Source organism: Phalaenopsis equestris, unplaced genomic scaffold, assembly GCF_001263595.1.
Source record: "Phalaenopsis equestris unplaced genomic scaffold, ASM126359v1 Scaffold000002, whole genome shotgun sequence".
NCBI lineage: Eukaryota > Viridiplantae > Streptophyta > Magnoliopsida > Asparagales > Orchidaceae > Phalaenopsis > Phalaenopsis equestris.
This window is the reverse complement of record NW_018164444.1, coordinates 39,032,302-39,058,361: the sequence shown is the minus strand read 5'-3', so window position 1 is coordinate 39,058,361 and position 26,060 is coordinate 39,032,302. Positions and strand designations below refer to the sequence as shown.

General features: G+C 34.5%; 1 protein-coding gene across 1 annotated transcript in view; it reads right to left on the bottom strand.

Moving 5' to 3' along the window:
- LOC110017904 (midasin-like) overlaps nt 1–22,782 on the bottom strand; it is a gene marked incomplete in the record, with an annotated part of 124,351 nt that extends 101,569 nt beyond the window's left edge. The window contains 10 exon segments of the mRNA XM_020715060.1: nt 1,591–1,669; nt 3,984–4,103; nt 4,187–4,296; nt 7,940–8,109; nt 8,194–8,379; nt 8,470–8,744; nt 13,006–13,090; nt 21,691–21,995; nt 22,079–22,183; nt 22,438–22,782. Of these exon segments, the coding sequence (XP_020570719.1) occupies nt 1,591–1,669; nt 3,984–4,103; nt 4,187–4,296; nt 7,940–8,109; nt 8,194–8,379; nt 8,470–8,744; nt 13,006–13,090; nt 21,691–21,995; nt 22,079–22,168 (1,420 nt within the window).
- Between the last annotated feature and the right edge of the window lie 3,278 nt (nt 22,783–26,060).

The window sequence follows — 26,060 nt, the reverse complement described above, 5'->3', positions numbered from 1 at the left end:
TATACATTCACACGACACACACAGCAGCCATCACGTGAGTTAGGATCCTTACTTTGCTTTGTTTCTCTATCGAGTATCATTTGGAGCCTGTTCACAGATCATAGCTATCTCTTCATACCTTTGTCAAGCATCATCCCAAGCCAGTTCGCTTGCCATCTCTCTATTGAGTGTCTTCCTAAGCATGTTCGAACATCGTCTCTCTATAGAGCATAATCCTAAGTACGTTTGTGCGTCGTTTAGCAACAACGACCTACTAGAACTTCTCTACAAAACACGTCTTCTCCACGTCAACAGGACTATTCTTAATTACCTTAATCACCCTCCTAATTACTCTTCTTTGTTTTTTATCTTCCTCATGGTACTCATACATTTTAAATATAAAATTATTTTCTAATGTTGCCCATATAGGTAATAGGATTCTTAATATTTTCTTTTATAAGATTTTTTAAGATTATTTTATTAAAACAGCCTTATGAATTTTTCTAGATTATTTTTTTAGCTTCCTCTTATAGGTAATGTTTATTTTATGAGTTTTAAATGCTTTTGTTTCGAGGTCAGTGCTTTGATCCGCCTAGATGTTTACACCTCAACTCGCTAGGCAAAACACCTCACCTCACTAAACAAAACACCTCACTTCCTGATTTCACCTTTTTAAACCTTGCTAAAACCCACTATAAACAAAGTACTATATAAAGTATTATACATACCCAATCGATCAAGACTCTAGATTCAGCTTCAACGGTAATAAGGTTGTCTCATACATAGGTGCAATGATTGATTGTAAATCTTTTGTCACTAGTTGATCCTTACTTTTTTAACCCCCTTCAAGAGAGAATTTAAAATACATCAACATTCACATTTAGCCACGAGATTTTTTTTTTTTTCTCTTTTGTAGCGAGCACATAAAATTGCTTACAACAAAGACTATATCAAGTATTGTCTGAGAACAAAATAATTTTTGACCAAGTTTTGCTATTGAGTGACACCAACAGGTTTTACATCTTTAATTTCTACAATAAGTATGATTGAATTAGTTGAAGTGTCAGCGGATATATATCAACTCCATCATTAAAGGAATCAACACCAGCATTATAAATACTATCTTGTTCTTCATTCAATGAAAACAAAAGTATGTACTATCAGGAATAAATTAACTTTTGAGCTATTTTGAATAACTTTTGGCTTTTATATATATATATATATATATATATTCTCAATAAGAACATGTTTGGCATGTTAAAAAAATAATATATTCTGTTCTGGCGGAGGCGGATGGAGGTGGGTGGCTTTCAACAGCAGAGGTAGGCACGATTGGAATTGGCAGCAGGCGGTAATGACGGAAGACATCGATGATAGTTATTTTTAAAAATAATCAAAGAACCTAAAAATGTATGAGTGCTTAAAAAACTATGTTGATTTATTTATAAATACAAAAAGTAAAGACATTATAAAAAAAACACTATATAAACAAGTCTTCAAAAACAAATGCAAAAACAAAAAAGGATCCTAAGCAGACTCTTCACAAAAACAAAAAAAAAACTAATAAAAACATTTTCAAAAACAAGACATGTAAATGCTATTTCCATTTACCTTCAATTGTCTGACGAAATTCATTTCTTGAGGCTGAAATAGTTCCAAACAAGCAAAATCTTTCTGAAATGCTTATCACCTACAACATTACCACAAATAAGAAAAGAAAGCACATAGTATATACATACATACATACAACTAGGCAGATTTCTACAGCCAACTAGGCAAAGAGCAACATTAATTATGTATGGAGGCTACCAACACCATTAAGGGCAAATCTCCATAGACATGTCTAAAAGTGTCTAAAAGTTATCGGTTCTCACTTATGGAGCTCACTTCAATAGTTTACTTCATAATAAGTAGGAGATTTGCTCTGATTTTTTGAAACTCGCTTTAAAATAGCTGAATTCCAACAAAAAGTCCAGGAAGTCATATCAAATAAAAATTGTTTATATATGGATTAATTCGATAATTATTACAATAGCTTACATATCTTCTTCAGCGAAGGGTCATTAATCTAATTAATTGGGGTTAAATAAAGAAAATTGACTAGATACATATTACATAAAAAAAAGGTTGACAACAGAGAAATTAACCAAGCTAATTAATTCTGGATTAAATAATACTTAATATATTAAATTACTCAAGTCACATCAAACAATAAGGTCTTTAGGAAGAGAATGAAGCATTAATTGATGACTAATTTAATCAATATATCTGATTACCTGAAAGTCATTAATTTATAGATTAATTAGAATTATTAAGAACTAATTCAGCTAGGTAACTTTTAATTACTCATTAGAAAACATTTCTTTATTAATCATACCAAAATTATAAAAAATTAATGGGATTAGAAAAAAAAAATTTAAGGATAAAAATACTGAATATCCAAATTTCAAGGCAGATTAATCATATAACAATTAACAATCAATAAACTAATCATCCTCATCGGGATAGCTAGTAGAAGCAATAACTAAAAAAACTATTAGTGCAACAATGTTTCTCGATGGTAGTACTTATTTCATTAAAAATACTATTCAAACAAAGTAGGTAAAAGTTAAAAAAATAGGATATTAAACTATCACAATAATTTGTTTAAAAATATTAATTAATCATTAAAACAATAATTAAATATGATTTTGTGACAAGAGAACACATTCCAAAGAACACTACCAAAAGTTTCTATAAATTAAAACACTTGTATTGAAAAAAAAATTGGCCAATGGAGCAGCTCACTGATTTGTAATATGAAACACTAACCTTTCCACACCATTCCATTTTCAACTGCCAAAACACCTTAATCCCCAAACCTTACACAACAACCTTTCTTCCCCATAGAAGAAAACCCTGACCTTATAAAGCCGATAATATCCAAGAATAATTTAAACCCCACCCTGTATCAGCACTCTCCTACCGGTTCATTTCTGCCTTACAAGTGGCATAGCAGTAAATAGGCTCTACTTCTTCCTCATATTCGTAAAACGGTAAAATGGTTAGCCCTTCTCCACCCTCTTGCCTTCCTACTAAAAGTATATGAATTACAAACAGTAAATGTAATCATAGGTTTGACTTCAGTAAACACTTATTTTTCAAAATAATCGGATCAAGTTGTGAAACTTCACTCCTAAGCATAATTTAGTTAAATAATATAGTATACGAATATCCACAAAATAGCATCAAAAATTGCAAATCACTGCAACTCATAATAAAATATAAAACACAAGAACTAAGATTGAAAGGTGTGAATGCTGATCAAAGTCATGAAAAGGATGAATATGGTTCAAAATGTGAATACAAAACGAGCAAAAAAAAGACAAAAAAAACTAAAATTAAAATGAAACAAGATAAAAGTTTAATACTTGAGGAATAAACAGTTTCATGTTCAAACAAAAAACCCTAAAAATATATATAAATTATTTTAACAAATTTACTAAGAATACAAGTTAACAACTAAAGCAGGCCATTATCAAAGCAGCAGCAGTAACAAGTACATTCAAAAAACAATTAAAAGGTTTTCTGAGAATATGTAAGGCGCTGATGTCTTCTGTTGACCGATTGCACAAGACAATCTGCCAGTGCCTCAATAGGCATGCAAATAATACCGGCATATTCGAAGTTATAATCCTCGGGCTACTAAAAAACAGCAATCCTCTATTTCAAATTCAGCATAACCCTAGCCAAAACAATGCATCCTAGTACTATTTTATAGAAATTTGCACAATGCAAAACTTTAAAAATCAAGTTGTAAGTGTCACACCAAGAATCTCTCTAAAACTTCATGAATAAAATTCACATACTTACACCAAGAAAATACCACCTTTAGTGTAGAAACAAACAGATCAAATAAAATCCATATATGTCAGACACATAAAATAAAAAGTTCAGCATTTATAATAAAAAAAAACACATACGGCGTAGAAAACCAAAAAGATCTATCAATAGCAAAGCAATACCTCGCCATGGCCAGTAACAAATGAGCTCGAACCTTCCAACAAAGGTAATATAATTGACTGTATCTCATTAGGCGCTTTGTCTATGTCTTCAAATACGACCCAAAAGCCATTCAAAAGAGCCTGCCTCAGTTTAAAAGGCGTCAGCACAATAATCTGTTAACATAATAATCATTGATTAAAAAATACCAAGCAACAATAAAGACCTGCGTGAGAGATCCAGGTTGCCATTTGAATTCACCAGGCTGTTCTGAGCTGACGTAACTTCCAATAAGTGATTTGCTATCCATTTGTTCATCCATGTGAATAAATAAAACTAAAAATAAATAGAACAGAAAAAAAAAAATTATTGGAGTACATTTTTATATATAAATCCTAACTCAAGGCATCCAAAAAGTGAACACTCAAATGAAAAAAAAAATCTATACGTAAAAAGATAAAGACTTGGTTTTGAATAAAAATACCTTTTAATATATCTTACAAGTTATTTGATTTAAAAAAAACAAGCAGTTAATTCATGCACCGGAGAAAAGAGGAAACGGGTGCAAGCAAGCATGTGCTCAAGCTCTTGCACTTGTGAGCACAATAGAAATTTTTAGCTGAGTTCAATTGAGTATATTTTATAAGAAGTAATATTGCACTTTACTGTGCAGAAATGGGGATAGCGCGCGCAAGCGTTTCAGTACTCCCATGTGCAAGCTAGAGTGCAGGCATGCTACAAAATCAAGTTAGTGACGTCTATACTTAAATAAAATGACAGAACATGAATTATTTAAACCTAACCCTTAATTGCCCACAAATTATATATTTATGTATAGCTCACTAAACTTAGGAGATGTTCGGGATCAATTTTTGTTTTGTTTCTTATTTTTTAAAATAAAAGGCTGAAAACAAAAAAAACATTGTTTGTTATATATTTTCTGTTTTATTTTTTTATTTTATTTTTAAACAAAACACTATTGTTTTTAGAACAATCAAAACACGAAAAATGTGTTTTTACCTATTTCGAAAATATTTTTTTTTCCATCGATGAGTGAAGAACAGAGCGAGCATGTGAGGTGCCTTCGAGTTTCTACCGTGCTTGGTGCTCCCCAGAGAGGAGTGGCGGCCAGCAAAGGGCTTTGGGGGAGAGGAGCGTGCAAGAGGAAGCCGAGATATTGCAGAGTGGTTTCTCGCAAAAGACTACGGCGTCGAGAATCTCGCAAGTGGAGGCTTTGGTCACCGAGAACAAGGAGATCCGATGACGGAGAGGAGGTCGGTGAGGCGACAAAGGCGAGTGGAGTTGAGCCAAGAGAAGGAGCGAGCGGCGCAAAAAAGAGTTGCTAGAGCATCGCGAAAACGAAAGGGGAAGGGGGTTGGGGGGCTGCATGCGTAAGTTGGGTTTTAAAACCCTTTTTAATATTTTATAATTTTATTTCAAGTACATGTCTCGATTTATGTGTTACTAATTAGTGCAGTAAACCCCAACATGGGTGTTCTCCCTAAGCAAAGTCGACATTCCGAACGCACTAATGCGATCCATTTCGTCAACCAATATCGTCTAGACAAATTTGAAAAATGTCAATTATATTTAACTAATTTTTTAAAAAGTATAGTGTTTTTTTTTTTTTTAATAGAAAATAACCAACCAAACATGTTTTATATTTTTTTAAACAGATAAATCAAAACACTATCAAACACATTTTCTAAAAACAAAAAAAAATATAACAAAACCAAAACAGACCATAAAAAACAAAAATAGAAAACAAAAAGTGAGCCTTAATTGATAGATGTCTTCAAGAAAGTCAATGGAGCAAATAGATGATAGAAAATATTTTATTTGCAGCAGCGGAGAAATATTTATTATTAAATACATGCATCTCAATGATAGATATGATAAAATAGTTCAAATACTTTTCCTTAAGGGTTTACTACATCCAAATGTGGTACTTAAAATGTACATCAACACCATTATGTTAATTTGTTTTAAATTATAATGTTTCTTTAGGAAGTATAGCTAGCTGCAAACTTGCATTTGACAGCCATTTACCACCTCAACAGTCAAAAGAAGCTAAGCAAAGTAATGAAGAGATAATGAATCCATGAATAAGAGGGTCCACAAGATAGGTTGTAACTTTCATAAATGCAACAAAAGAAAATAAAGAAAGGTGTATACACAAACACTGGAATAGAGAGAAACGACCCGCGAGGAATCAAGCTTATCAGCTTAAGTGCCAAAGTGGCTAAGTCAATCTCAACAGCTAAAGCAGATGAATTGAGCCCACTGGCCGAAGTGATTGAACTTAATCCATTAGAAAAGGTGACTGGAGCATAGCAGCATTACTAACGCCAACCATACTGCTAGAGGCACCAATCAATCCTTCATTAAGGACGCCGCTAGGCTATTAAGACAAAGGACCCTTTTCAAGCCAGTGGCAAGGGCCATATTGACCATGCCTGACAGCCTCCATAAAGGTGTCATAAGGTTTCTATGGCCCTCATCCCTTGGTGGTATGAGGGACGGCGTCCATACCATTCATCTCTGACAATTCGACAACTTCGATGGTTGTAAATCTCATTCATATTAAAATTGTAAAAGGTTGCTCCATGTATAAAAGAGAGGGAGATTGGGGAGGGGAGGGGAGGGGAGGGGAGGGGTTCGGCTGATCGGGACTCCCTCCTCACCCTCTCTCTCTCTCTCTCTCTCTCCCCCCCCTTCTTTCTTCTCTCCACCGATGATTCTCAAGGGACCTCCAACTTTCGCCGCAGGTGGAGGTTAATGAGTACCTACATCGAAGGGGAATAAATTCCCCCAAGAATGAGCTTTGTGGGGACAACTCTAAAAATTAAGGGGTGTATTTGATCTATCTCTCTCTCGTACTCTCTCTATCATTTTCTATAACATTAACATATCTTTTCTAAATTTCATGTATTCACGAATGACACGGGATCCCACGTCCCAAAAGAATTCAACAAAAAGATGGTCATGATAGTTTCTAGCAAGCAAATCGCAAAAGCCATTTAAGAGATTTGTGAAACTGAGACAAGGATCACAACAAAGAATAAGTCAATAGAGCTTAGAAGATTTGAAATAAGAAGAAAATGTGAAAGCAAACCAAAGCAAATAAAAAAATGAGGAGGTTGACATCAGTGGAAAGGCGCTTATAGAAGATCATGATTCTAGAACAAGCTTTCAAATATTGGGCTACAAAGAAGTCATTGATATCTAAACTTCGTGCCAGAAAAAATAAAGATGTGTGGCAAATTTTGAAAGAAAGAGTTAAAGAATAATTATATAGAGGAAAGGCGGGAGTGACATCTATTGAAAATATAAGAAGCTTGAAAATAGACTCAAGTGATTTTGACACATGCAATCAAAGAGAAAACACAAATGTCAAAAGATTCAAGAGAAGAAAAGGCTAGACCTAAGATTACATGGATAGAAGTTATTCAAAATAAGTTGTGATGAATGGGTTTAATTTGTCAAATAAAATTCAATAGGAAAAAATGAAAAAAATTAGGATTCATAAAGTCAACCCCAAATAGTCCGGGATAAGGCTAATGATAATGATGCAGGCTATGATACCATGTTGGAAGCAGAACTAGAAAAAAAAATAAATCATTACTCAATTGTGTTCATGGTACAATCATATATGCACTAATATACAAGCAAAATAAGATAAAAATTAAGGAGAATATCATCAATAATGAAAACATATACTAATAATAATAAATAGTGTGAATTCTTATTACATATAGCATGTGAAAATTTATACATGACAGCAAATTTTATTGGATGAACAATGACAAAAAAACTACACTAATGCACACATAGGCGTGCTTCATAGCACTAAATTCAATTACTAAAACAGCATCACCAAGTTAATGCGATCATAAAAAAGTCAATCAACAAATGCGCAGAAAACTTGATGCCATTTGAAAAATAAAATAATAATAATAATAATAACCCAATAATATACCTCTACTTCCACTTTTAAGTGCTAAATCATTTATCAATGCAGTTTTTCCAGAACCAACAGGGCCATAAAGTAGCACAGGCCATTTTTGTCTAACTGCTATCAAAACCATCTCGAAGCTCCTCTTCACAGCATTTGTCAAGACAAAATTCCCAGTCAATGGTTGTGGTTCACTGCCAACGTGTTACATTGGTGTGAATATATAAATTCAAAGAAGAATTGTAATTTTCAAATTTAAACTGATTAAAACTACATACCATGAAACTTTATTCTCGAACCTCCCATGAGAAACGCCATCCAAAAAATATAAGCAATTATCGAAAGAATTAACGAACTGATAAAAATTTGCTTGTTCATTATTATTGGTTTTATTTGTCACTTCAGCTTCTTTTAGGTACCAACCAGCTTTTTCAAGTGACGTGTCCTGACAAAACTCCTCCCAGCTGCATGTAGAAAAAGAAGAAAGTTATCATGACAACAAGGCTCACAGATATATGAAGAAAAGTAAAAACCCTGAAGTAGGTATGACTAACCGAAGCAAGCACATAAAAGCTTCCTCCGCCCCCATGCCAAAACTGGCAATAATTCTATCACTTGCTCGCATGACAATAGAAAATATTTGTGTCACACACCATTTAATGTCCAATAAATCACTAAATATTGAATCTACAGTTTCTATATGAAGACAAGTAACATGTTGCACTAGATCAAAAATAGCAGACCAATCCCATAGTTCAGAAAAAACTTTGGGATCTATCAGCAGCAGACGATATGATACGCGAACAATGTCAACAATTCTGAAACCAATCTGAAATCAAAACAAAAATAAAATAAATAATCATTTACAAATCTAAAGAAAAAAAAGACATACATACGATAAACATTTAGAAAAAAAATAAACAACCAATATGATATCAAGATCTATTTCCACAATAATACCAAATTTATAAAAAGTATAACCATTTTATTTATTCATGAAGAAAAATCATGGCAAAAAAAAAAAAGCATTCGCCATATATGCAATAACAAATTATGTGTGCCCACACATTTGAGAAAGGAACTCTAGGGCTGAAATAGTCCCTTGATTGTTTATATATGGTCATTTTAATGTCAGAATTTATAAAAATTGCTAAATTAGTCCCTAAAATTTTTAAATTGTGAAAGAGATATTCCTCCGAGGGAGCTATTTCATCCTATAATAAAAGAGTTAGGGGACTAACTTTTCTTTTTTATAGACTCTGGAACTAAAATATTTATCTACATAAATTTTGGGACTATTTTGACACCTTTTTTAGAAAGTTTCTCAACCATATCAAACAACCAACTTGAAGAAGATATATGAAAAAACAAAAAAGTGAAACCCCTATAGAGACCTAAAAGAAATGTCTGATCAAAGATGGATGTTGTCCTACCTAATAATACTTCAGTTAATCTTCAAGAGTCTCAAACTAGCCTTCAATATAATATATTAATTTCTTCTAACTCAACAACAACTTAACAATATTAACGATCAAAAACAAGCTATTTTAAAACAAAAAAGTTCACCAAGAAGAAAAAGAAAAGAAAGATGTATCACCATGATGCATTAACACTAGATTGAAAAAAAAGAAATAATGAAGAGCAAGGGGAAGGAGGGAGGGAGAAGAAATAAAGCCTTTGGTGTTAAAAAAACCACTTAGCAAGCAATTATTTAGGTTGAAGACGTTAGAATTTAAGCTAAGCACAACACTATTGACAGTTCAAATTTCTCTCCGCTACAAAACATAACAAAGAACCAAAGCACCCACCTTTATGTTACGTTATGTTGGCCAACTAACATTACTTTGGTGCCTAATTATTTAATTATAAAACTTTCTTTATTTACTTCATTGGTTATATTGGTTCAAGTTGCAAGTCCTTAAGCTCAAGTTTCTTTAAATCAATTGGAACTCAAATTAATGAAAATGCTACATTTGTTGCTTAGAAAAATTCTTCCAGTTATGCTAAAGTGTGATTGATGCTTCCTTCTAAGTCACTCATTGAATTGAGGAAGGCAAAAAGTATCCTCCGCTTTTCCCTTTCATCTCCCGCTCAGATTTATTACAAGATAGCCGCTGCTACCATTATCAGCACAAATTTTCTATTCCCAGATGGAAACATTCAGCACATATCTTGAGACTCCTTTTCACCATTCGCCTTCATTGTCTTGCATAACTGACTATCTAATACAAGAAAAAAAATCGGAGGCAATAAAATCGCCAATTTGGTCCTTTTAGCCTTCTTCTAGAAGAAAGACAGTCATTATTCATTTGTTGGCATCACATGGCCTATGAATTCAAATCTCAATCCTTAAAAGCATCACAATCTGAGAAAATTTCAACATTACACTATTATTAAGGTACTAATATAAAGGAAAGTAGAATTTAATAATATATTGGTTGGAAAATATAATGTTATGCTTAGAAACTTGCCCATGAAATTATAAAAATGAATTTGACTTTCCCTGTAAGCCATGACTGTCAAGGCAAAAAGTGAGCATTTCACTAAATTGAGCTTATGAATGCATAATTAAGTAAACATGTTCTTTCTTCAAACTTTAATAGTGTACATAATTGAACAACCATTTAAATTCAATTTTTCCCTGCAAGCATTTTGTAGCAAGTAGAAAGTTCTTTCAATGCTTTGTGTTCAATACAATTGCCTACAAATATTTAGCATTGTACACAATAGTGTGCAGGTGTTTTGAGGCTACTTTTTCCAATCCATGCGTTGTAACTAAGTGTGTAAATCCCTTTGAATTCAATTTAAGTGCTTTAAACAGTGGGTTACAACAGTTTTGTAGGAACTAGGAAGTGCTTCCCTTTTTATAATGAGCAGGGGCTACATAAAGACCACTAAACGCAAATTTGAGGTTCCACGCAGCAATTTATGAGAGCTATGTAATCAATTCTATTTTTTTTAGTTGAACACAGATGTACAGCCATTTAAACTCAAATTCAGATCTATACCTATCTCAGTATAGCATTTTTAGTAACCTATTTCTAAATTCAGTTTTTGGGTTGCTCACACTTATGTATAGAATTTTAAGCCTATGATCATCCAATTATTTAGTTGTATATAGGTGTCTAAAACCTTAAAAATGAAGTTCAAGGTTCTAAATAGTTGTGTACGAATGTTTTGTGGAAAATTCTTCCTTTTCTCTACACGTGGGTGCAACACCCTTCAAGCTCAATTTTAGAGCTACATACCAGTACAAATGTTTTGTGGACAATTGTTGTGTTGTAGACAACTGAGTACATATCCCTAAAAAAATAAAATTCAAGGTTTTACACATCAGTGTCAATGTATTTTTGACAAGTTAATCCAATTTTCATATTATACACTCTGTGCAATTCTTTAAAATTAAATTTATCACTTGTCTTGAGCTTTACATAATGTGTTCAGTCCAATAAATTAAGTTCAAAACTGTAGACCATAAAGAATGGAATCATCCCCACCAGTTGGCAACATTTTAGAGGCATTTCATAAGTAATGATGTATTACAGAAACAACATTATTAAGTGATAAGTGATCCATCAGACAAATAAAGGGTGATATTCTACACTTGTAACTGAAGATATAAGGCAAAATAAACAGATAATGTACAGAGTAAATTAATATCAAAACAAACAAAACTATATGCAGAAAACGCCTAGCATTATCATTTAAATTTACTTGTAACCAGGATTATTGCAGTTGTTGATCACACACCTTTTTGTTAAAAATGATATGAATTTAAAATAACTTAAAAGTAGGCATTCATTGGCCAGAATAATTGAAGCTTTGGAAAAGAAGGTTTGATGAGTTCTATAACTAATACTGATATAATCTGAAAGTGGTACTTGTGAGCTAGAATCTATTTTACTTTGGTTTTGTTAATCATTATTCACATCAAATCATAGAACAAATGGGAAAGTTCAACCCAAAACAACCAGATTTTAACCATTACAGGCTTATACACCTGTTTAAATGCTCATAGGTCAAGACGGGGCATGTGCGCCAAAGCAGGCTTTGAGCCAAAGAGTGGTGCAACAAAAATGCGGGCTGAGATAGGTGCATTACCTTCATTTGTCAAAACATAAAGGACACGGACAAATGGGTTGTCTACCGATCACAGGCATGAACTGTTTTGCACATAGCAGGGGAATTAAGGGGTTAGAATAAAAGAACATAATTTTTTGTTCAGAAAGGGGTGTCAGGGGCAACCTTACGAGAATTAAAAAAAAAAAAAAACTAATATCCATCGAGACAACAATCAGTTTCAGTTAAAAGACATGCATATGATATATTTATATTAATCTATCTCTAATGTGTAATAAGCAATGAAGAATTGTACTACAACCATAATGTTCTAATCTTATCGACATTTTAAAACTATAATTAGGATTACAAAATTATAATAGAAACAATTATCATTACAATGTACTTGGAGATTGCCCCAAATAGATTTGATCTCAGAGTAGGTAATCAACAAGACAAATAGAAATGAAGATTCATAAAATGATAAATAAGTAACAGCACTTACAGCTTACATGAAGAAACAATCTACCGTGGAACATAAAATGGAATTGGATACTTCCTATGGTAGTGGAGTTAATATCTCAATGTGATAGTGCTTATTCCTTTAAATGTACATCATTAATGAATGGCTCTTGGTTTGAGTAAAAAGCTTGGTAAATATTTCAAAAAATTTCACAATACTTCAGATCTACATAATGCAAATAAGAAAATAATAAAAATGCAAAAGTGCCAAAACTTGTCAGACAAAAAAATGGTAGTAAATGAAACTATAAGTATTAAAACCTTAGTTTAGCACCATCTTCGGGACTGTAAACTATAGTTGCCTTTCAAAATCAAGAATTAAAGAATCGCCTCAAAATTCAAATGAACATTAAAAAATCATATGGAAATTTAGTTAAGAACAACAACATTCTTCATGTAGAGAGTATTATGCATTTCAGCAGCCTCAATAAAAAATGAAGACCTGAATTAATGTTACAAGAATTGACTGTTTAAATTGAACATTAAATAAAAGGAATCAAAAGGAAAACCTTTTCAGTGAAATGCAATGAATTCCCCAATGAAAGAAGACGTCTGAAGGGAGGTGGTGCAAACTGAAAATAAGTTAAAAGATGCCTGAAACAAGTAAAATGCACATCAGTCAAAAAATTTACAATTTTCAATCAACTCTATGTGAAACAACCGCAGTAATTGAAAATAAATAGTAGCAACATCACTATTAAACAATGCGTATCCATCTTTCAAAAAATCAAATATATCATTAAAACAGCAATTACAGCCAGCATAAATACCAGAAACACCCACATCAAACTAAGAGTGTTAATCTGTTACTACCATAAATAAACATAAAGCAACAAAACTTGCAGGTAATCCGCAATCAGCTAAATTCTTCAAAGAAAATATCAGGACTTATACTTGTCTCGGTAAAATACTAACTGAGTTTAGCTTACTATCCACATAAACAATTTAAATAGTTAGTGATCCTTGTAGATACTTCTTGAAGACCGGAGAGGTAATTCCTCTAATGCCTATCTGTCTGTCTAATCTAAAGGATATGCATATAGTAAAAATTTGCACAAACTTTTGTAGCACCTCCAACATTTACATTATGAACCCGCAGCTATCACGGCATTTGTCTTTAATTATCGATTGCAATTACCAAGGAAGCAGAATTAGCTCGTAAAACCTTAATGCCACCTCAAAAATTTTTGTATTGGTAAGGATTGGCAAAATTCTAGATCAAAATTTTCAACCAAAACAACTTCAGACATTAAATGTTTTTTCAAAAATGGAAAGGCCTAAAATCTGCCAAAAGTTCTGCAAACTTTCACAGCATATTAAATTTCAAAAGTGGTACCATTCCTTAGCATGAAATTACATTTTGCATATGTAAAACTAAAATATGGTATAGTAAAAATAAAAATATTTGGCATAGAAAACAAGAGCAAATTTCAAACCCCTTAGTCTTCTTCAGATTTATCATTGGATTTCTCTTGATTTTAATGTAATTTATTTTATTAATTTCAACTATCTTCTTTTAAATAATATTAGGTTTGACTTTTATATTTAATTTTGAATTTAAAATCTAGCCTTGTCCTTTTAACCTGCTTTCTATAAATAGGAATTGACGAACTGAAATTGAGCGGACTATTTGATAGATGAAAATTATTGAAGTTCAATCATGTGTTCTCATTTTTATATGAGTCATATACGCGAACCACTCTCTATTGCATAGGCAGAGTTCCTCACACATCCATCAACGATATCAGAGTTAACCCAAACCACAATAGGGAAAACAAATATTATTACCAAAAACAAATGGACAGGCAAATTCAAACACACTTGAAAGGAAAAATACAACAACACAACACAAGCAAACACCACTAAAGTGTATCCCAAGGATGGTAGAGCTCTACTAGGTGGACCGGAACGGTTGGCAGGTGTGACGGCAACAAAGGAATGCTGATGACAGCAATGCAGAGGTGTGAAACTATAGGGACAGCAAGCATAGTTGATGTCCTGGATGGTGGCAGCGAGGAGCTTCAATGGGTAGCGGCATAACAATAAGCAAGGGGTTCCCTGGTTTTCCAAGATGGCAGTGGCACCGTGGAAGGGTTGGAATAGCAGAGTAAGGGGCGGCTTAGGCGGCGACAATGCCAGAAGGGAGAGGGAGGTGGCTGGGAGACTAGAGGCTAAATAAAAACAGCAGGGCGAAGATGTTTCTGGGTGGAGGCAGCAATCTTGGGTGGTGATGGCTATAACTGCAGAAAATAGCAACCAAAAAGTTGTCATGGGCAGCTGCAGCAATGAAAGGCGGTCGAGAGCGACGTGGGGAGGATGTGGAGGGGGAAAGAAAAGATAAACACCACCTAAAGAGAGACATACGACCGGATCTCGAAGGGAGAAAACGAATGACAGAACTATCCTAACCAAAACGCACAAGAAAAACTGACTTCTGAACTATAATACAACACATATATAGAAAATGAGAGATGAAGGATATCAAGAAAGAAAGCATAAGAAAGGAAAACGGTGTTATTTTGGCGCCTCTCCCGCAATAGCTATTGTCGCGGAACTATATCAGCTACAGTACCGTGGAAATTTTGAGGAAAGCTCCTGCGTCAATCAAATTTAGTAACTGAGCGACAATTCATAAAAAATAATCATATTTCGGCTTTTTATTCATGCCTGAATCCTTTTACCAAACTCAACATCCGCAACACATTAAGCTTCATTGCGTTCAGAAACTCGTGCCTCCAAGAAAATGTTTTCGTTGCGCAAAAATTTATGGTAGAAACTTCTCAAAGTAGAAAACTTTATTTAATATCTCAATAATGATCATAAAAAAGTTTACAATTATAAAAAATGAAAAACAAAGTTCACACAACTTAAATTTAATTTTACCCAAATAAATTAGATTTATAAAATTTTGTAGATTTAGCTCACTAACTAACAAACTATATTAGTTTCCGGACTAAGAAATTGGATAGTAAATCAGTCAAAACGTTAATACATAGTTGTGATTTAGCCAACTAAATTAATTTTAAATGAAAAAAATCATCTTACACTTTCAACAAGATTTTCGATTAAAAAACTATTCTAGATTCAAAATTTTAACCTATTGTTTTAATTTGATTTAGGATTATCTTCCCTTTGTCTTTATTTTTGCTTAGTAAAACATCCAAACCATATTGTAGATTTCGATTTCTGGATTCCAAAATAGGATTTTTTTTTCTATCAATATTATTAAACTAAACCTATTTTGGAAGATTGGCTATCATTTCTCATAAGTAGTATGTATTAATTAAATAGTTGCACATCAAAAAGGACTCCACAATGCAACTTACATGGCCGTGATTGACATTCCAAGGTATTAATAAGAAATTCTCATTTATGGTATGCTCATCTCTTACTTTAGTATAATTCTAGATCAAAAACAATAATTAAGAATTTCATATCAGTCATAATATTTTGTTCTAGCTTCATTCCATAACATATTCTAGTTTAATTAATAGTTATTTCGGAGTATATATTCATTATTTAATCTTTATTCTTATAAATTGAGTAAATTTAATAGAGTTTTTCTTTTAAATTTGCTAAAAACGTAATAGATAATTTATTTTTTCATACTAATTTAATTTATAGTATGAAATTCAATTAGTAATTTAATTAAACGTCGACCATTTGATGATCCAATTAGGAAAGTAGATGTTTTAGATTCGACTTGTGTTAAGAAAGGCAGAGGTAGACCTAGGAAGACTTGGGTTTCTTGTATTAAAAATGATCTTAACTTACTAGAACTAAATGAAAATATGACACTAAATAGGACGCAATGGAGAAAAGGGATTCATGTAGCCGACCCCACACAGTGGGATTAAGGCTTTGTCGTTGTTGTTGTTGTTATATACTAATTTAATTTATAGCTAAAGCCAACCATAAAAAAATAGGATAAGATTAATAATGGTGATGATCATTCAGTTATCATCAACATTATTTCATCTCTATCCTCGCATTTGAAAAAAAATTCCTCTGGCATGCATTGCACTGTTTATATATATATATATATATATATATATATATATAGAATGAATTTTTTTTTTTATATATATAGAATGAATTGTTCTTTGGTATTTGCAAGCAATCAATTAGAAAAAAATGTTAACATAGAACTTTCATTCTACCAGAAGATTGTGCTCCAGTTATTTTTTTGGACCTAGGGTACAGAGATACTTGAGAACTTCGAAAGAGAGAAGAAAAGGAGGGAGAAGACGGCAGGCAAGAGGATAAAAAATGAGGAAGAAGGCGACCGAGAAAACACAAGGGAAAATACCTAAATATGTGATTCTATTCTACCACCATAACAAGCCAACACAATAATACTATATAGAGATATATAAAAGAAGTTTCTAGAGTGGTAGAATAACTTACCTTGCCCTTATACAATATACCTCGGGACTATTTTATGATAACTTGGTCCAAAGATGACACTACCCCCTTCAAGCTAATGGGTTTTAGAGCAAGCCTGAAGCTTGGATTGGAATAGTTTGAACCATTGGGTTTGCAAAGGTTTGGTGAAGATGTCCGCGGGTTGGTCTTGTGTGTTGATGTAGTGGATTTATACGGAGTCGGATTGTATGTGATCTTGAATAAAGTGGTAGTCGGTCTCGTTGTGCTTTGTACGAGCATGGAACACTGGGTTGATAGCAATGGCCATTGTCGAGATGTTATCATACGAGTTCTTCATTGGTTGAGGTTGATCCTCACCAAAGTCCACAAGGAAACGTCTTAGCCAACGAACATCGGGGGATGCCACTGCAAGGGCTCGAAACTCAGCCTCATAAGAGGAGCGAGCCACATTGTGATGCTTTTTAGATATCCATGAGATCAGAGTATGTCCCAAGAATGTAAAGAAGCCTATTGTAGTCTTCTAGTTTTTGGAATCCCCAACCCAATCTGCATCAAAAGTTGAATGTGATGATCTACCGGGTTGTGCATGTGTTGGCATAAGTGATTCACTGAAAATGAAATATCAGGTCTCGTGACAGTTAGGTATTGGAGAGCTCCAATTATTTGTTTGGATTGTGTAGGATTCGCCATATATTCTGAGCTAATAGGAGTGGTGTCTCTTTTTGTTGGTAATGGCATTGATATAGCTTTCAACTAAGCATATCAGATTGGAGAAGTATTTGGGTAAGATAGTTGTGTTGGTATAGGAAAAGATAGGTGTCCTTGTGGGTAACATCAATGTCAAGCAACCTCGACACGGGCCCAAGCTGTTTGACTTGAAACTTCGAGCTGAAGCGGTAGTAAGGAACTAAATTTCAGCCATACTTTCTCCTGTAATTAGAACGTCGTTGACCTAGAGAAGCATAAAGGACTTTAGGACGGGTTTGTGTAGAAAAATCGGCTTGGATAAAGAATTCATAAATACTGGCAAACCATTGCAATGGTGATTGTTTGAGATCGTATAATACTTTTTTCAGTAAACAGACATGATGAGAATATTGGGAGTCAATATAATAAGGTGGTTGCTTCATATGGATTGTTTCAAGCAACATACAGTGGAGAAAGGCAACATTTGTTCTTGCTGAAAGTGAAAGTGAAGAACTCGCGGAGAGTAGTCATCTTCGCCCCCAGGTTGAATGTCTCTTAATAATTAACTCTGTGTTCTTGATTGTAGCCATGGGCAACTAGTCGAGCTTTATACCATGTTACTATTCCATCAGTTTAGTACAATAAGCCTGACGTCACACAAGAATTGATTGGTCTTCTAGTGGTGGAGCAAGTATCCACATACCTTGAGCTTGTAGAATGAAAATTTTCGCATTCATGGCAAATCTCAAATGTTCATGTTTGACGTCTACGTGTATGAAGAGGGATCAGAAGGTTTGTAAAGTTGGTGGAGCAGGTTGAGTTTGGTGATAGGTTTGAGGTGTCTTGTTTTACATCTATTAGCATTGGGTGTGGTTGATAGAGAGTTATTGGTAGAGTGATTGGACCGTGAGTTGTAGCAAGGGATGGGGGATTTGTGGTGTGGCAAGTAGGAGGTTCGGTACCATGGTTGGTTTCGGGGAAAGAGCAGCGTTGGTAGGTGGGGAAGGAGGTGTTGAGCATACCAATGGAGGATCCAGAAGTAGAGGTGAATTGGTGGAAATAGAAGGTGGATTGGTTGTAACTAGAGGGGACGATGATTAGTATGGAAAGACACTTTCATCAAAACAACGTGTCTAGAAATGAAGAGTTGTCCTGAATTGAGTTGGTAGTAATTAAATCCTTTATGATCAGAGGAATAGCCAAGAAATACATATTATTGGGAGCGAGATGCAAGTAAATGTGTTGAGTTTGACTACAGTCTGCGAGTTAATGTGTTAAGCATGACTACAGTCATGGATATCACTGGCATTTGAATACTTTGTGATAAGAAAAGGTAGATTTTTTATTGTGAAGAAGTTCATAGGGGGATTTGAGGTTGGTGTTTTTAGATGCCATTTGGTTAATGAGATATGCAGCAATGAGAACAGCATCTACCAAAAAATAGAGTGGTGGAGAGGCATCATGAAGTGGTGTGCGTGTGGTGTCGATAACATTGCAGTGTTTCGTTCAGCAACACCATTTTGTTCAAGGGTGTGGGGGCATGAGAATTGGTGGTGGATGTCATGGTGGTGGAGCTTTTGTATCCACCTCCCTCATCGAATCGAAATATACGCATAGCGGTGTTAAATTGAGTGTGAATCATTTTAATAAATTGAATACTTTTTTCAGTTGTTTCAACTTTGGTTCTCATAGGAAAAACTCATGAAAAATGTGAGAAATCATCAATGTGAAGCAAATAGCATTTATATCCTTGATTAGATAAGGTGGGGGCCGGACCCCATACATGTAACTTGGAGGCGAGATCAACTTCACCACCCCTTGTTCGAGCGTGATGTAGAATTCGGCCACAGACTCGAGCAAACGAGGACGGTTGGCTACAAGCAACTTGAAGAGCATTTTGGGAGTTGGTAGGATGCTCGAGTTTTCTATTGTCGTTTGATATGTTTATCTTCTCACTACACAAAAGAGAGTAAAAGTCATCCAGGACTATAGGATGCAGTTGGATGTGAATAGCCATCTTGAAGCTTTGGTACGATGCGAAAGTTCAATAAGTGCGCAGAGAATAATGCCTTCACGATCCACCTGTCTGTCAGCAACAACAATGTCATCCACAACTACTTTGACATTAGATAGATATTGTGTCATTGATTGATTATTCATCAAGAGATTGTGGAACTCATTCTTCAATTGGTTGAGTCTCAACCGAATCACAGGATGTAAGTGTTTGGCAATAGTATGCCAAATTTCGGTCGTGGAGGAGGGATGTAGAACATAGGGAAGTGTCGATGGGGAAATTATGGAGTAGAGCGTCGCAGTTAGGTTTTGAACTATAAGAATTCAGGAGGCATAATGTGGATTTGAAACTAGTGCATTTGCTAAAATTTCTATAAATTTAGGAGGACAAGAGGTGGTTCCATCAAGAAACTGTAGGAACCCATTTGTAGAAAATACTTTGAGAGCTTGGGCCTTCCATATTGAATAGTTTTCCACTCATAATGGGGTTTGGGTAAGGTGCTTGAGGTTACCTATCAACAATTTCAGGGAGGGAGGAATAGAGGTAAATGGAATGTGCTCCATCGCCATCGAGCTGCTAGTTTTCGAGATTTGAGACACCGACATTGTTTCCCTCTTAGGATCCATATAGGAGGAAGAGGCACGAATGAACTTGAGCTCAAGTCTTTGATACCATTAGAACTTCGACCAAGAGAAGGACAAAAGGGAGAAGACAGCAGGCGAGAGAATTGAAAATGAGGAAAAAGGCGATCGAGACAGCACATGGAAAATTACCTGAACATGTGATTCTATTCCGCCACCATAACACACCAATACAGTAATACCAAATAGAGATATATAAAGGAAGTTTCTAGAGTTGTAAAATTATTTTTCTTGCCTTATACAATTTACCTCCAGACTACTTTAAGATAACTTGGCCCAGGGATGATATCAATATTTAACCATCGGAAGCCAACAAGCCATCAAGGGCTTAAAATAATTTCAAATTGAGTAAAAAGCTCACAAAATCCAAAAAAATGGTTTCATAGAGAAGTTGCCCCAAAGAAACTCGATTATTTTTTCAAATATAGATATTTCATGCTTAGAAACTCATAAATAACTTGTAAATCTATGATATTAATAAATCATATAGCAGCAATTTCAGAATAAAACTTCATAATTTAGGAGCCATCTTATGACTAGTAGAATAATTAAATAAATTACAGCTGCAAGTAGAATAAAAAAATTTGTCAACTAAATCTCCCATCAACATTACCATATGATTCTCAGCCTAATCAATATCATTTCTATAGCAACAATATTCAGATAAAACAGTCTTTTTTATTAGTCTAGGACCTGTAATAATGATGATAGTAAGAAATAATCACAAGATGCACTGACAAAATAACAGATCAGCTTCTCGCCATGCCAGGAACAAAATAGCAGGGTATAGGTAGCCAGACTCATAATATTAGTGAGTGTAAGGTGAAGGCTTGACCAAGCCCCATCTCCAATATCTAATGAATTTGAACAACCGATAAATACTAACCAATCAAATAGAATATTAAGTAAAACTTACCTGCATAACATGTTTGTCATCTTTTGACAATAGTGCTGACGGTTGTAAATTTCCATTCATTTTCCCCGAAAACAAGATTTTACATGGATGCCCGAAAGGCATAACATTACTTTAAACGCCATTTTTTACTCTTAAGGAAACCAGAAAACAACATAACATGCTTGAGACCTAAACAACAAGGTATATGTAGTCACAAACTCGCAGTGCAAGGAGGAATGTAGGTTTAATGCTTGCTCAAGCCAAATCTCTCCAAATTTAATGAGTACCGATGCCGGAAGAATTTGAACAGATAAATAGAAGAAGTCAATAAAATGAATAAAAACGTATTATTTTTATTCATTTTTTTGACATTAGTGCAAATGCAGCGACTCTCAAAACAGAATTTCATCATACATATGCATGACAGTAGAAAAACAGTATTTTTAACATTAGAGAAATCAGAATAAACCGGTACAACTTTAAGCATGGAAGCAAAATTCACTCGGCCCAATAAAAACAATCGACAAAAAAGTACTCGCGGCACGTAGCCATTGATAAGAAATGTGCGTACTTTAATAAAAAAGGCGCCAAATCCAGAGTCCTACAAAAGGCCAAGCAAGCGAGCTCGTGAAGCCTCAATCCCCTTCTCCTCCCTACATAGAAGTCGACAACATGCATATCTTCACTCCCAATCTCTTCAAAATCGTCTCCAGAGTCAGACATCAAACTCGGCACATTACGCAGCTTCCCCACCGCCCTCTGCAGAATTTGTCGACAAAGTGGGCGAAAACATCCCATCACAGGCACTGTATAGCTGGGGTGTAAAAAAGGATCAGCCACAACAGCCACCACGTCGTCCGCTGAAAGGAGGCGCCCCTGCTAAGATAAATAAAGCTAAGGAACCAATACAACCCGCTTAATGAAGGTTTTAGATAAATAAAAAAGAGAAAAGGCCGCACCTTCTGCACAAGACTGACGAACTTGGGATTTGAACGGAGGCCGGGGCAGCGATCGAGAAACCGCAGAGCGGTTTCGCAGGAGAAAGACATTCCGTTGGGGAAACCCTACGATCGTCCAAAGAGTTCTTAGGTTCGCGCTCAATAATTTGTTCAATCTATGAAGGCGGTGAATTGCCAACCTTAGCGGTAAATCCGGTTTTATTAAATCCAGTTATGTTAAATCCAAATTTTTATGTTTGGTATTAAATCCGTTACAAACAGTTAAATCCACAATTTATGTTTGCCATTTGTTTCAGAATTTAACAATTTCGTGGGACTGGCATGCACAAGAGACCAAAGGATGGCGCGAGCAGGCTTACCTTCGTCGATGGTTTTTGGCAGGAGCGGAGCGGAAGGATGAGAAAGATGGAAGTATCGGTTGTCTCTGTAGGCCGCGATCCAATCCTGGACTTCCCTGCTAGCTCTAATCCGGACTGTATCGGGAGGGTTCGTTCACAAAGGCGATGTTATGGGCGAAACCGGGATAGCGGGAGTGATGTAGGCGAGATTCCCACCTGCGAAGACGACGGAGGCGACGTGCGTCGAGAGGCGAGCAAGCGTAACCTTCTATCTCCTTCCCCCTTCTATCTCCTTCACCGCCGACAGAGGCGATGGTTTCTCCTTAGCACGCAGCGTAGCCGCTTGTTCCCTCCCGCGGCTTTTGCCTTCTGCGTCGAGGGTTTAAGCGTATATATATATATATATATATTCTATGCATTTTAATTAACCGGTGAATTTAATTTTTAGCTTAATTAATTAGATTTAGAATTCGAACTCGAGTTTACGTATTCGGGTTGACTTATTTATTATAAAAATTTAATATTAACTTAATATATTATTTAAATAAGATTTTGAATAATTATTACATAAATAATAATAAATATTATATATATGTATATAAGATATTATTTTTAAAAAATATTTTTATTAATTTAAAAAAATGTTTTCATATTTAATATATTTAGAGCAGATTTTATATTATTATTTTTTAAAAAATGAGCATGCCAAATGCTAATGAGTCACAGGGGGCTAGTTGGAGCTCTATTTGTAAACTCATCAAGCTCAATTCATGGGTTGCTTATCGAGTCGAGCTTGAGCCAACTCATGAGTCAGCTTCACTCAGTTACATTCCAACTTTACATATCTAACCGTCAAAATTCGATATTTACATTTATAACATCTTATTACTGAGAACTTATGGATTGTTCACTTTTAAATATGTATTATTTTTTGTCATGTCAAGTGTTTAAATTTTATGTATATAAATTTGAATCCAATTTTATCTTCTGAGGCGTGCTCAAGGATCGAAGCAAGTATGAACCGGAGAGGAGAGAAAGAGGTAGAGAGAGAGGAAAGAGAATAAAGGAACATTGTTCTCTTGGTTATTTATAATGCACTTGAGGCGTCAGCTTACCTATTTATATGTCTTATAATTATTTAATTTGAATAAATCTTTTTTATGAATCATATAAATAATTTTAAAAGGAGAGGAATAAAAAAAAATGATATACGACAACAAATTAGCAAACAGATAAAAAAAAAACATAAGGCTTATATACCGTAATCCTCATGTGAGGGGTCTAGATTATACATCCGAACAGAATCATATTGAAGTACCTTGAAATACAACATTCATGAAGAAAATTTCTACATAAGTCAACCTTAACTAGAGAACCAAAAAAAATATTTTTGTTATAGTGTAAATAGTCTACAAGAGTAGCGTATTTCTCTGGTTAATTACATATTTGAGGAGACACAAGAATAGTATTGATAAAAGAAGTATCACTTATATTATCATGAACATGGATAATAGGTCATAAAAGGTTAGTTATTTTTCATGGGAATGCTCCAATGCCTTCAAAGCTCTCGCTAAGCCACGGAGTAGAAAGTGAGTCTCTCGCATCTCAAATGGGTCGTGGCTCGTCAGCATACATAGCATACGAAATAATCAAAATCATCTTGATGAAGATATCCCTATACATCAGAGCTCGTCGTGTCATCAGCGCATAGACTGAATTACCGTATCCCAGATGAACAGTAGCTCATCGATAATCGGATTTCAAGATAATATCAACGAAGTCAAAACGAGCAATAAGGCTATAAGGGGCTCAACAATAGGAATGGTAGAGTAATCCAAACGCAAACCCGTCATCCCAAGCCACCAGGACCATAAGTCTACTTGGTCATGAAGGTGGTTGACCCAACACGTCTAGCAATCCCCAGCTAGTAATTCATATATTGCATCGTCCACGGGGACCTCAGTAGCCCAAAGGTCAATTGAACGAAACTCTATCATATGACTATCAAGTGGACTTTCAACAGGTGAGACTTATATCTGTCAAAATGGCAAGGATGTTGTCAAAAAAGAGGAGAAATTGAGATTCAGTTACAAAGCTAGAAAAACTCTCGACAAAAGGACTTACACTTGTCTGGGTCTGGAGCATTCTAACACCCTAAATGCACAGACAACCACCTAACTAGAAATCTGTGTTGGACAAGCAGGTTGGAGAAGCATGATGGCTTCTCCTCGGGGACTTGCAATTTGGTGCAGTGAGCTAATCAATCTTAATATGGATGCCCTATCAACTATGACGATGGCAATACATATCCATTTAAAATCCTGCCCGAAGGTCATGTAGGAAAGTAACAATGCAAATTTTAATGTCTTGAATATTTTTATCATAAAATTTTCATTTATCTTAAATATTTTAATAGGATTTTGTAGCAAAGTTTGAATTTAAATCCTAAAGAAACTATATTGCATTCGTGATTCCTAGACAACCCATAGAAATAAACAATAAAATCAATTTCAAGCATGCAAACATGCAATGGAAAACTTAAAAATAAATCGAATCAAAATAAATAAAATATGTCGGTGTTGCTGGGTAAGCAACATATCTCAGAAAAGAAAAAAACTGTCAGGCTTCACATATACATGTCTGGTCCTAAATATATAATATATATATATATTAATATCAAATATGAATCTAAGTTACAAGCACGAGCTTCTGCTCCTATTCTTCGGCCATGTAGTTCCACGCCAAATGCCACGAAATTCATGCCCGTATCTTATTTCTGCTATAAAACTCTCTTGAAAATCTAAAAAGTACATAGAAAAAGTAAAAAAAAACTGTACTCGACCTGCACGAAAAATGTGTTAGCACAAAAAGTTATCTACACGCAATGTGTTTGAGTCATGTCTAGCGGGAGGAGCTAAGCGTCAGCTGCAAAAAGGGGTTAGTATGTAGATTATTACATTTCTTTTCTCATTTTGTACCTGTGCGTGTGCATATTTTGGTTTGTCTCTCTACAGAAGACCGCTCTAATTTACTATCATGCATATCAAAAATAATGAACATGCAAGCACACCAAAAGCACAAAAGATGATATCTGGCTAGAGAAACCAAACCAGCAGAGAACCATTGTCAGGACATAAAAAAAGATTACCTAACATCCTAGTTTTATCATATCACAACATCTACTGAGAAATGTTCTAACCAGCATATAAGTGCTCAGGGAAAAGTCTCTGGTTGTCGTATGACTTTGACAGGGTCGCTACACCGGCCCTATCTTAAATATCCAAGGGTTCTAAAGTATGTCATAAGAAAGGGTTGACATTTAAAAGAGGTGGCCTCATTTAAGGCCTAATACATATAAATTTTAAAGTAAGGTGGATAATACTTATAATAGCAAAAATATATATTTTCTTATACTTTGAAATAATAGACCATAAAATGCGGGCCTATAAAGCATGCAACGAACCGTAGAGTCATTAAATCTTTCGCATAGTCATATTGTTTGTTGCTCTTGATACCAAAAACTTGCATTGCTCGCCAAGATATTCTTGCGGGCAATGCTCATTTTAGCATCACAGCCAAAAAAATTGGTCACTCTTCTAACGGATTGACATACTTATAATATCAAAGATATAAAAATGCAAAAA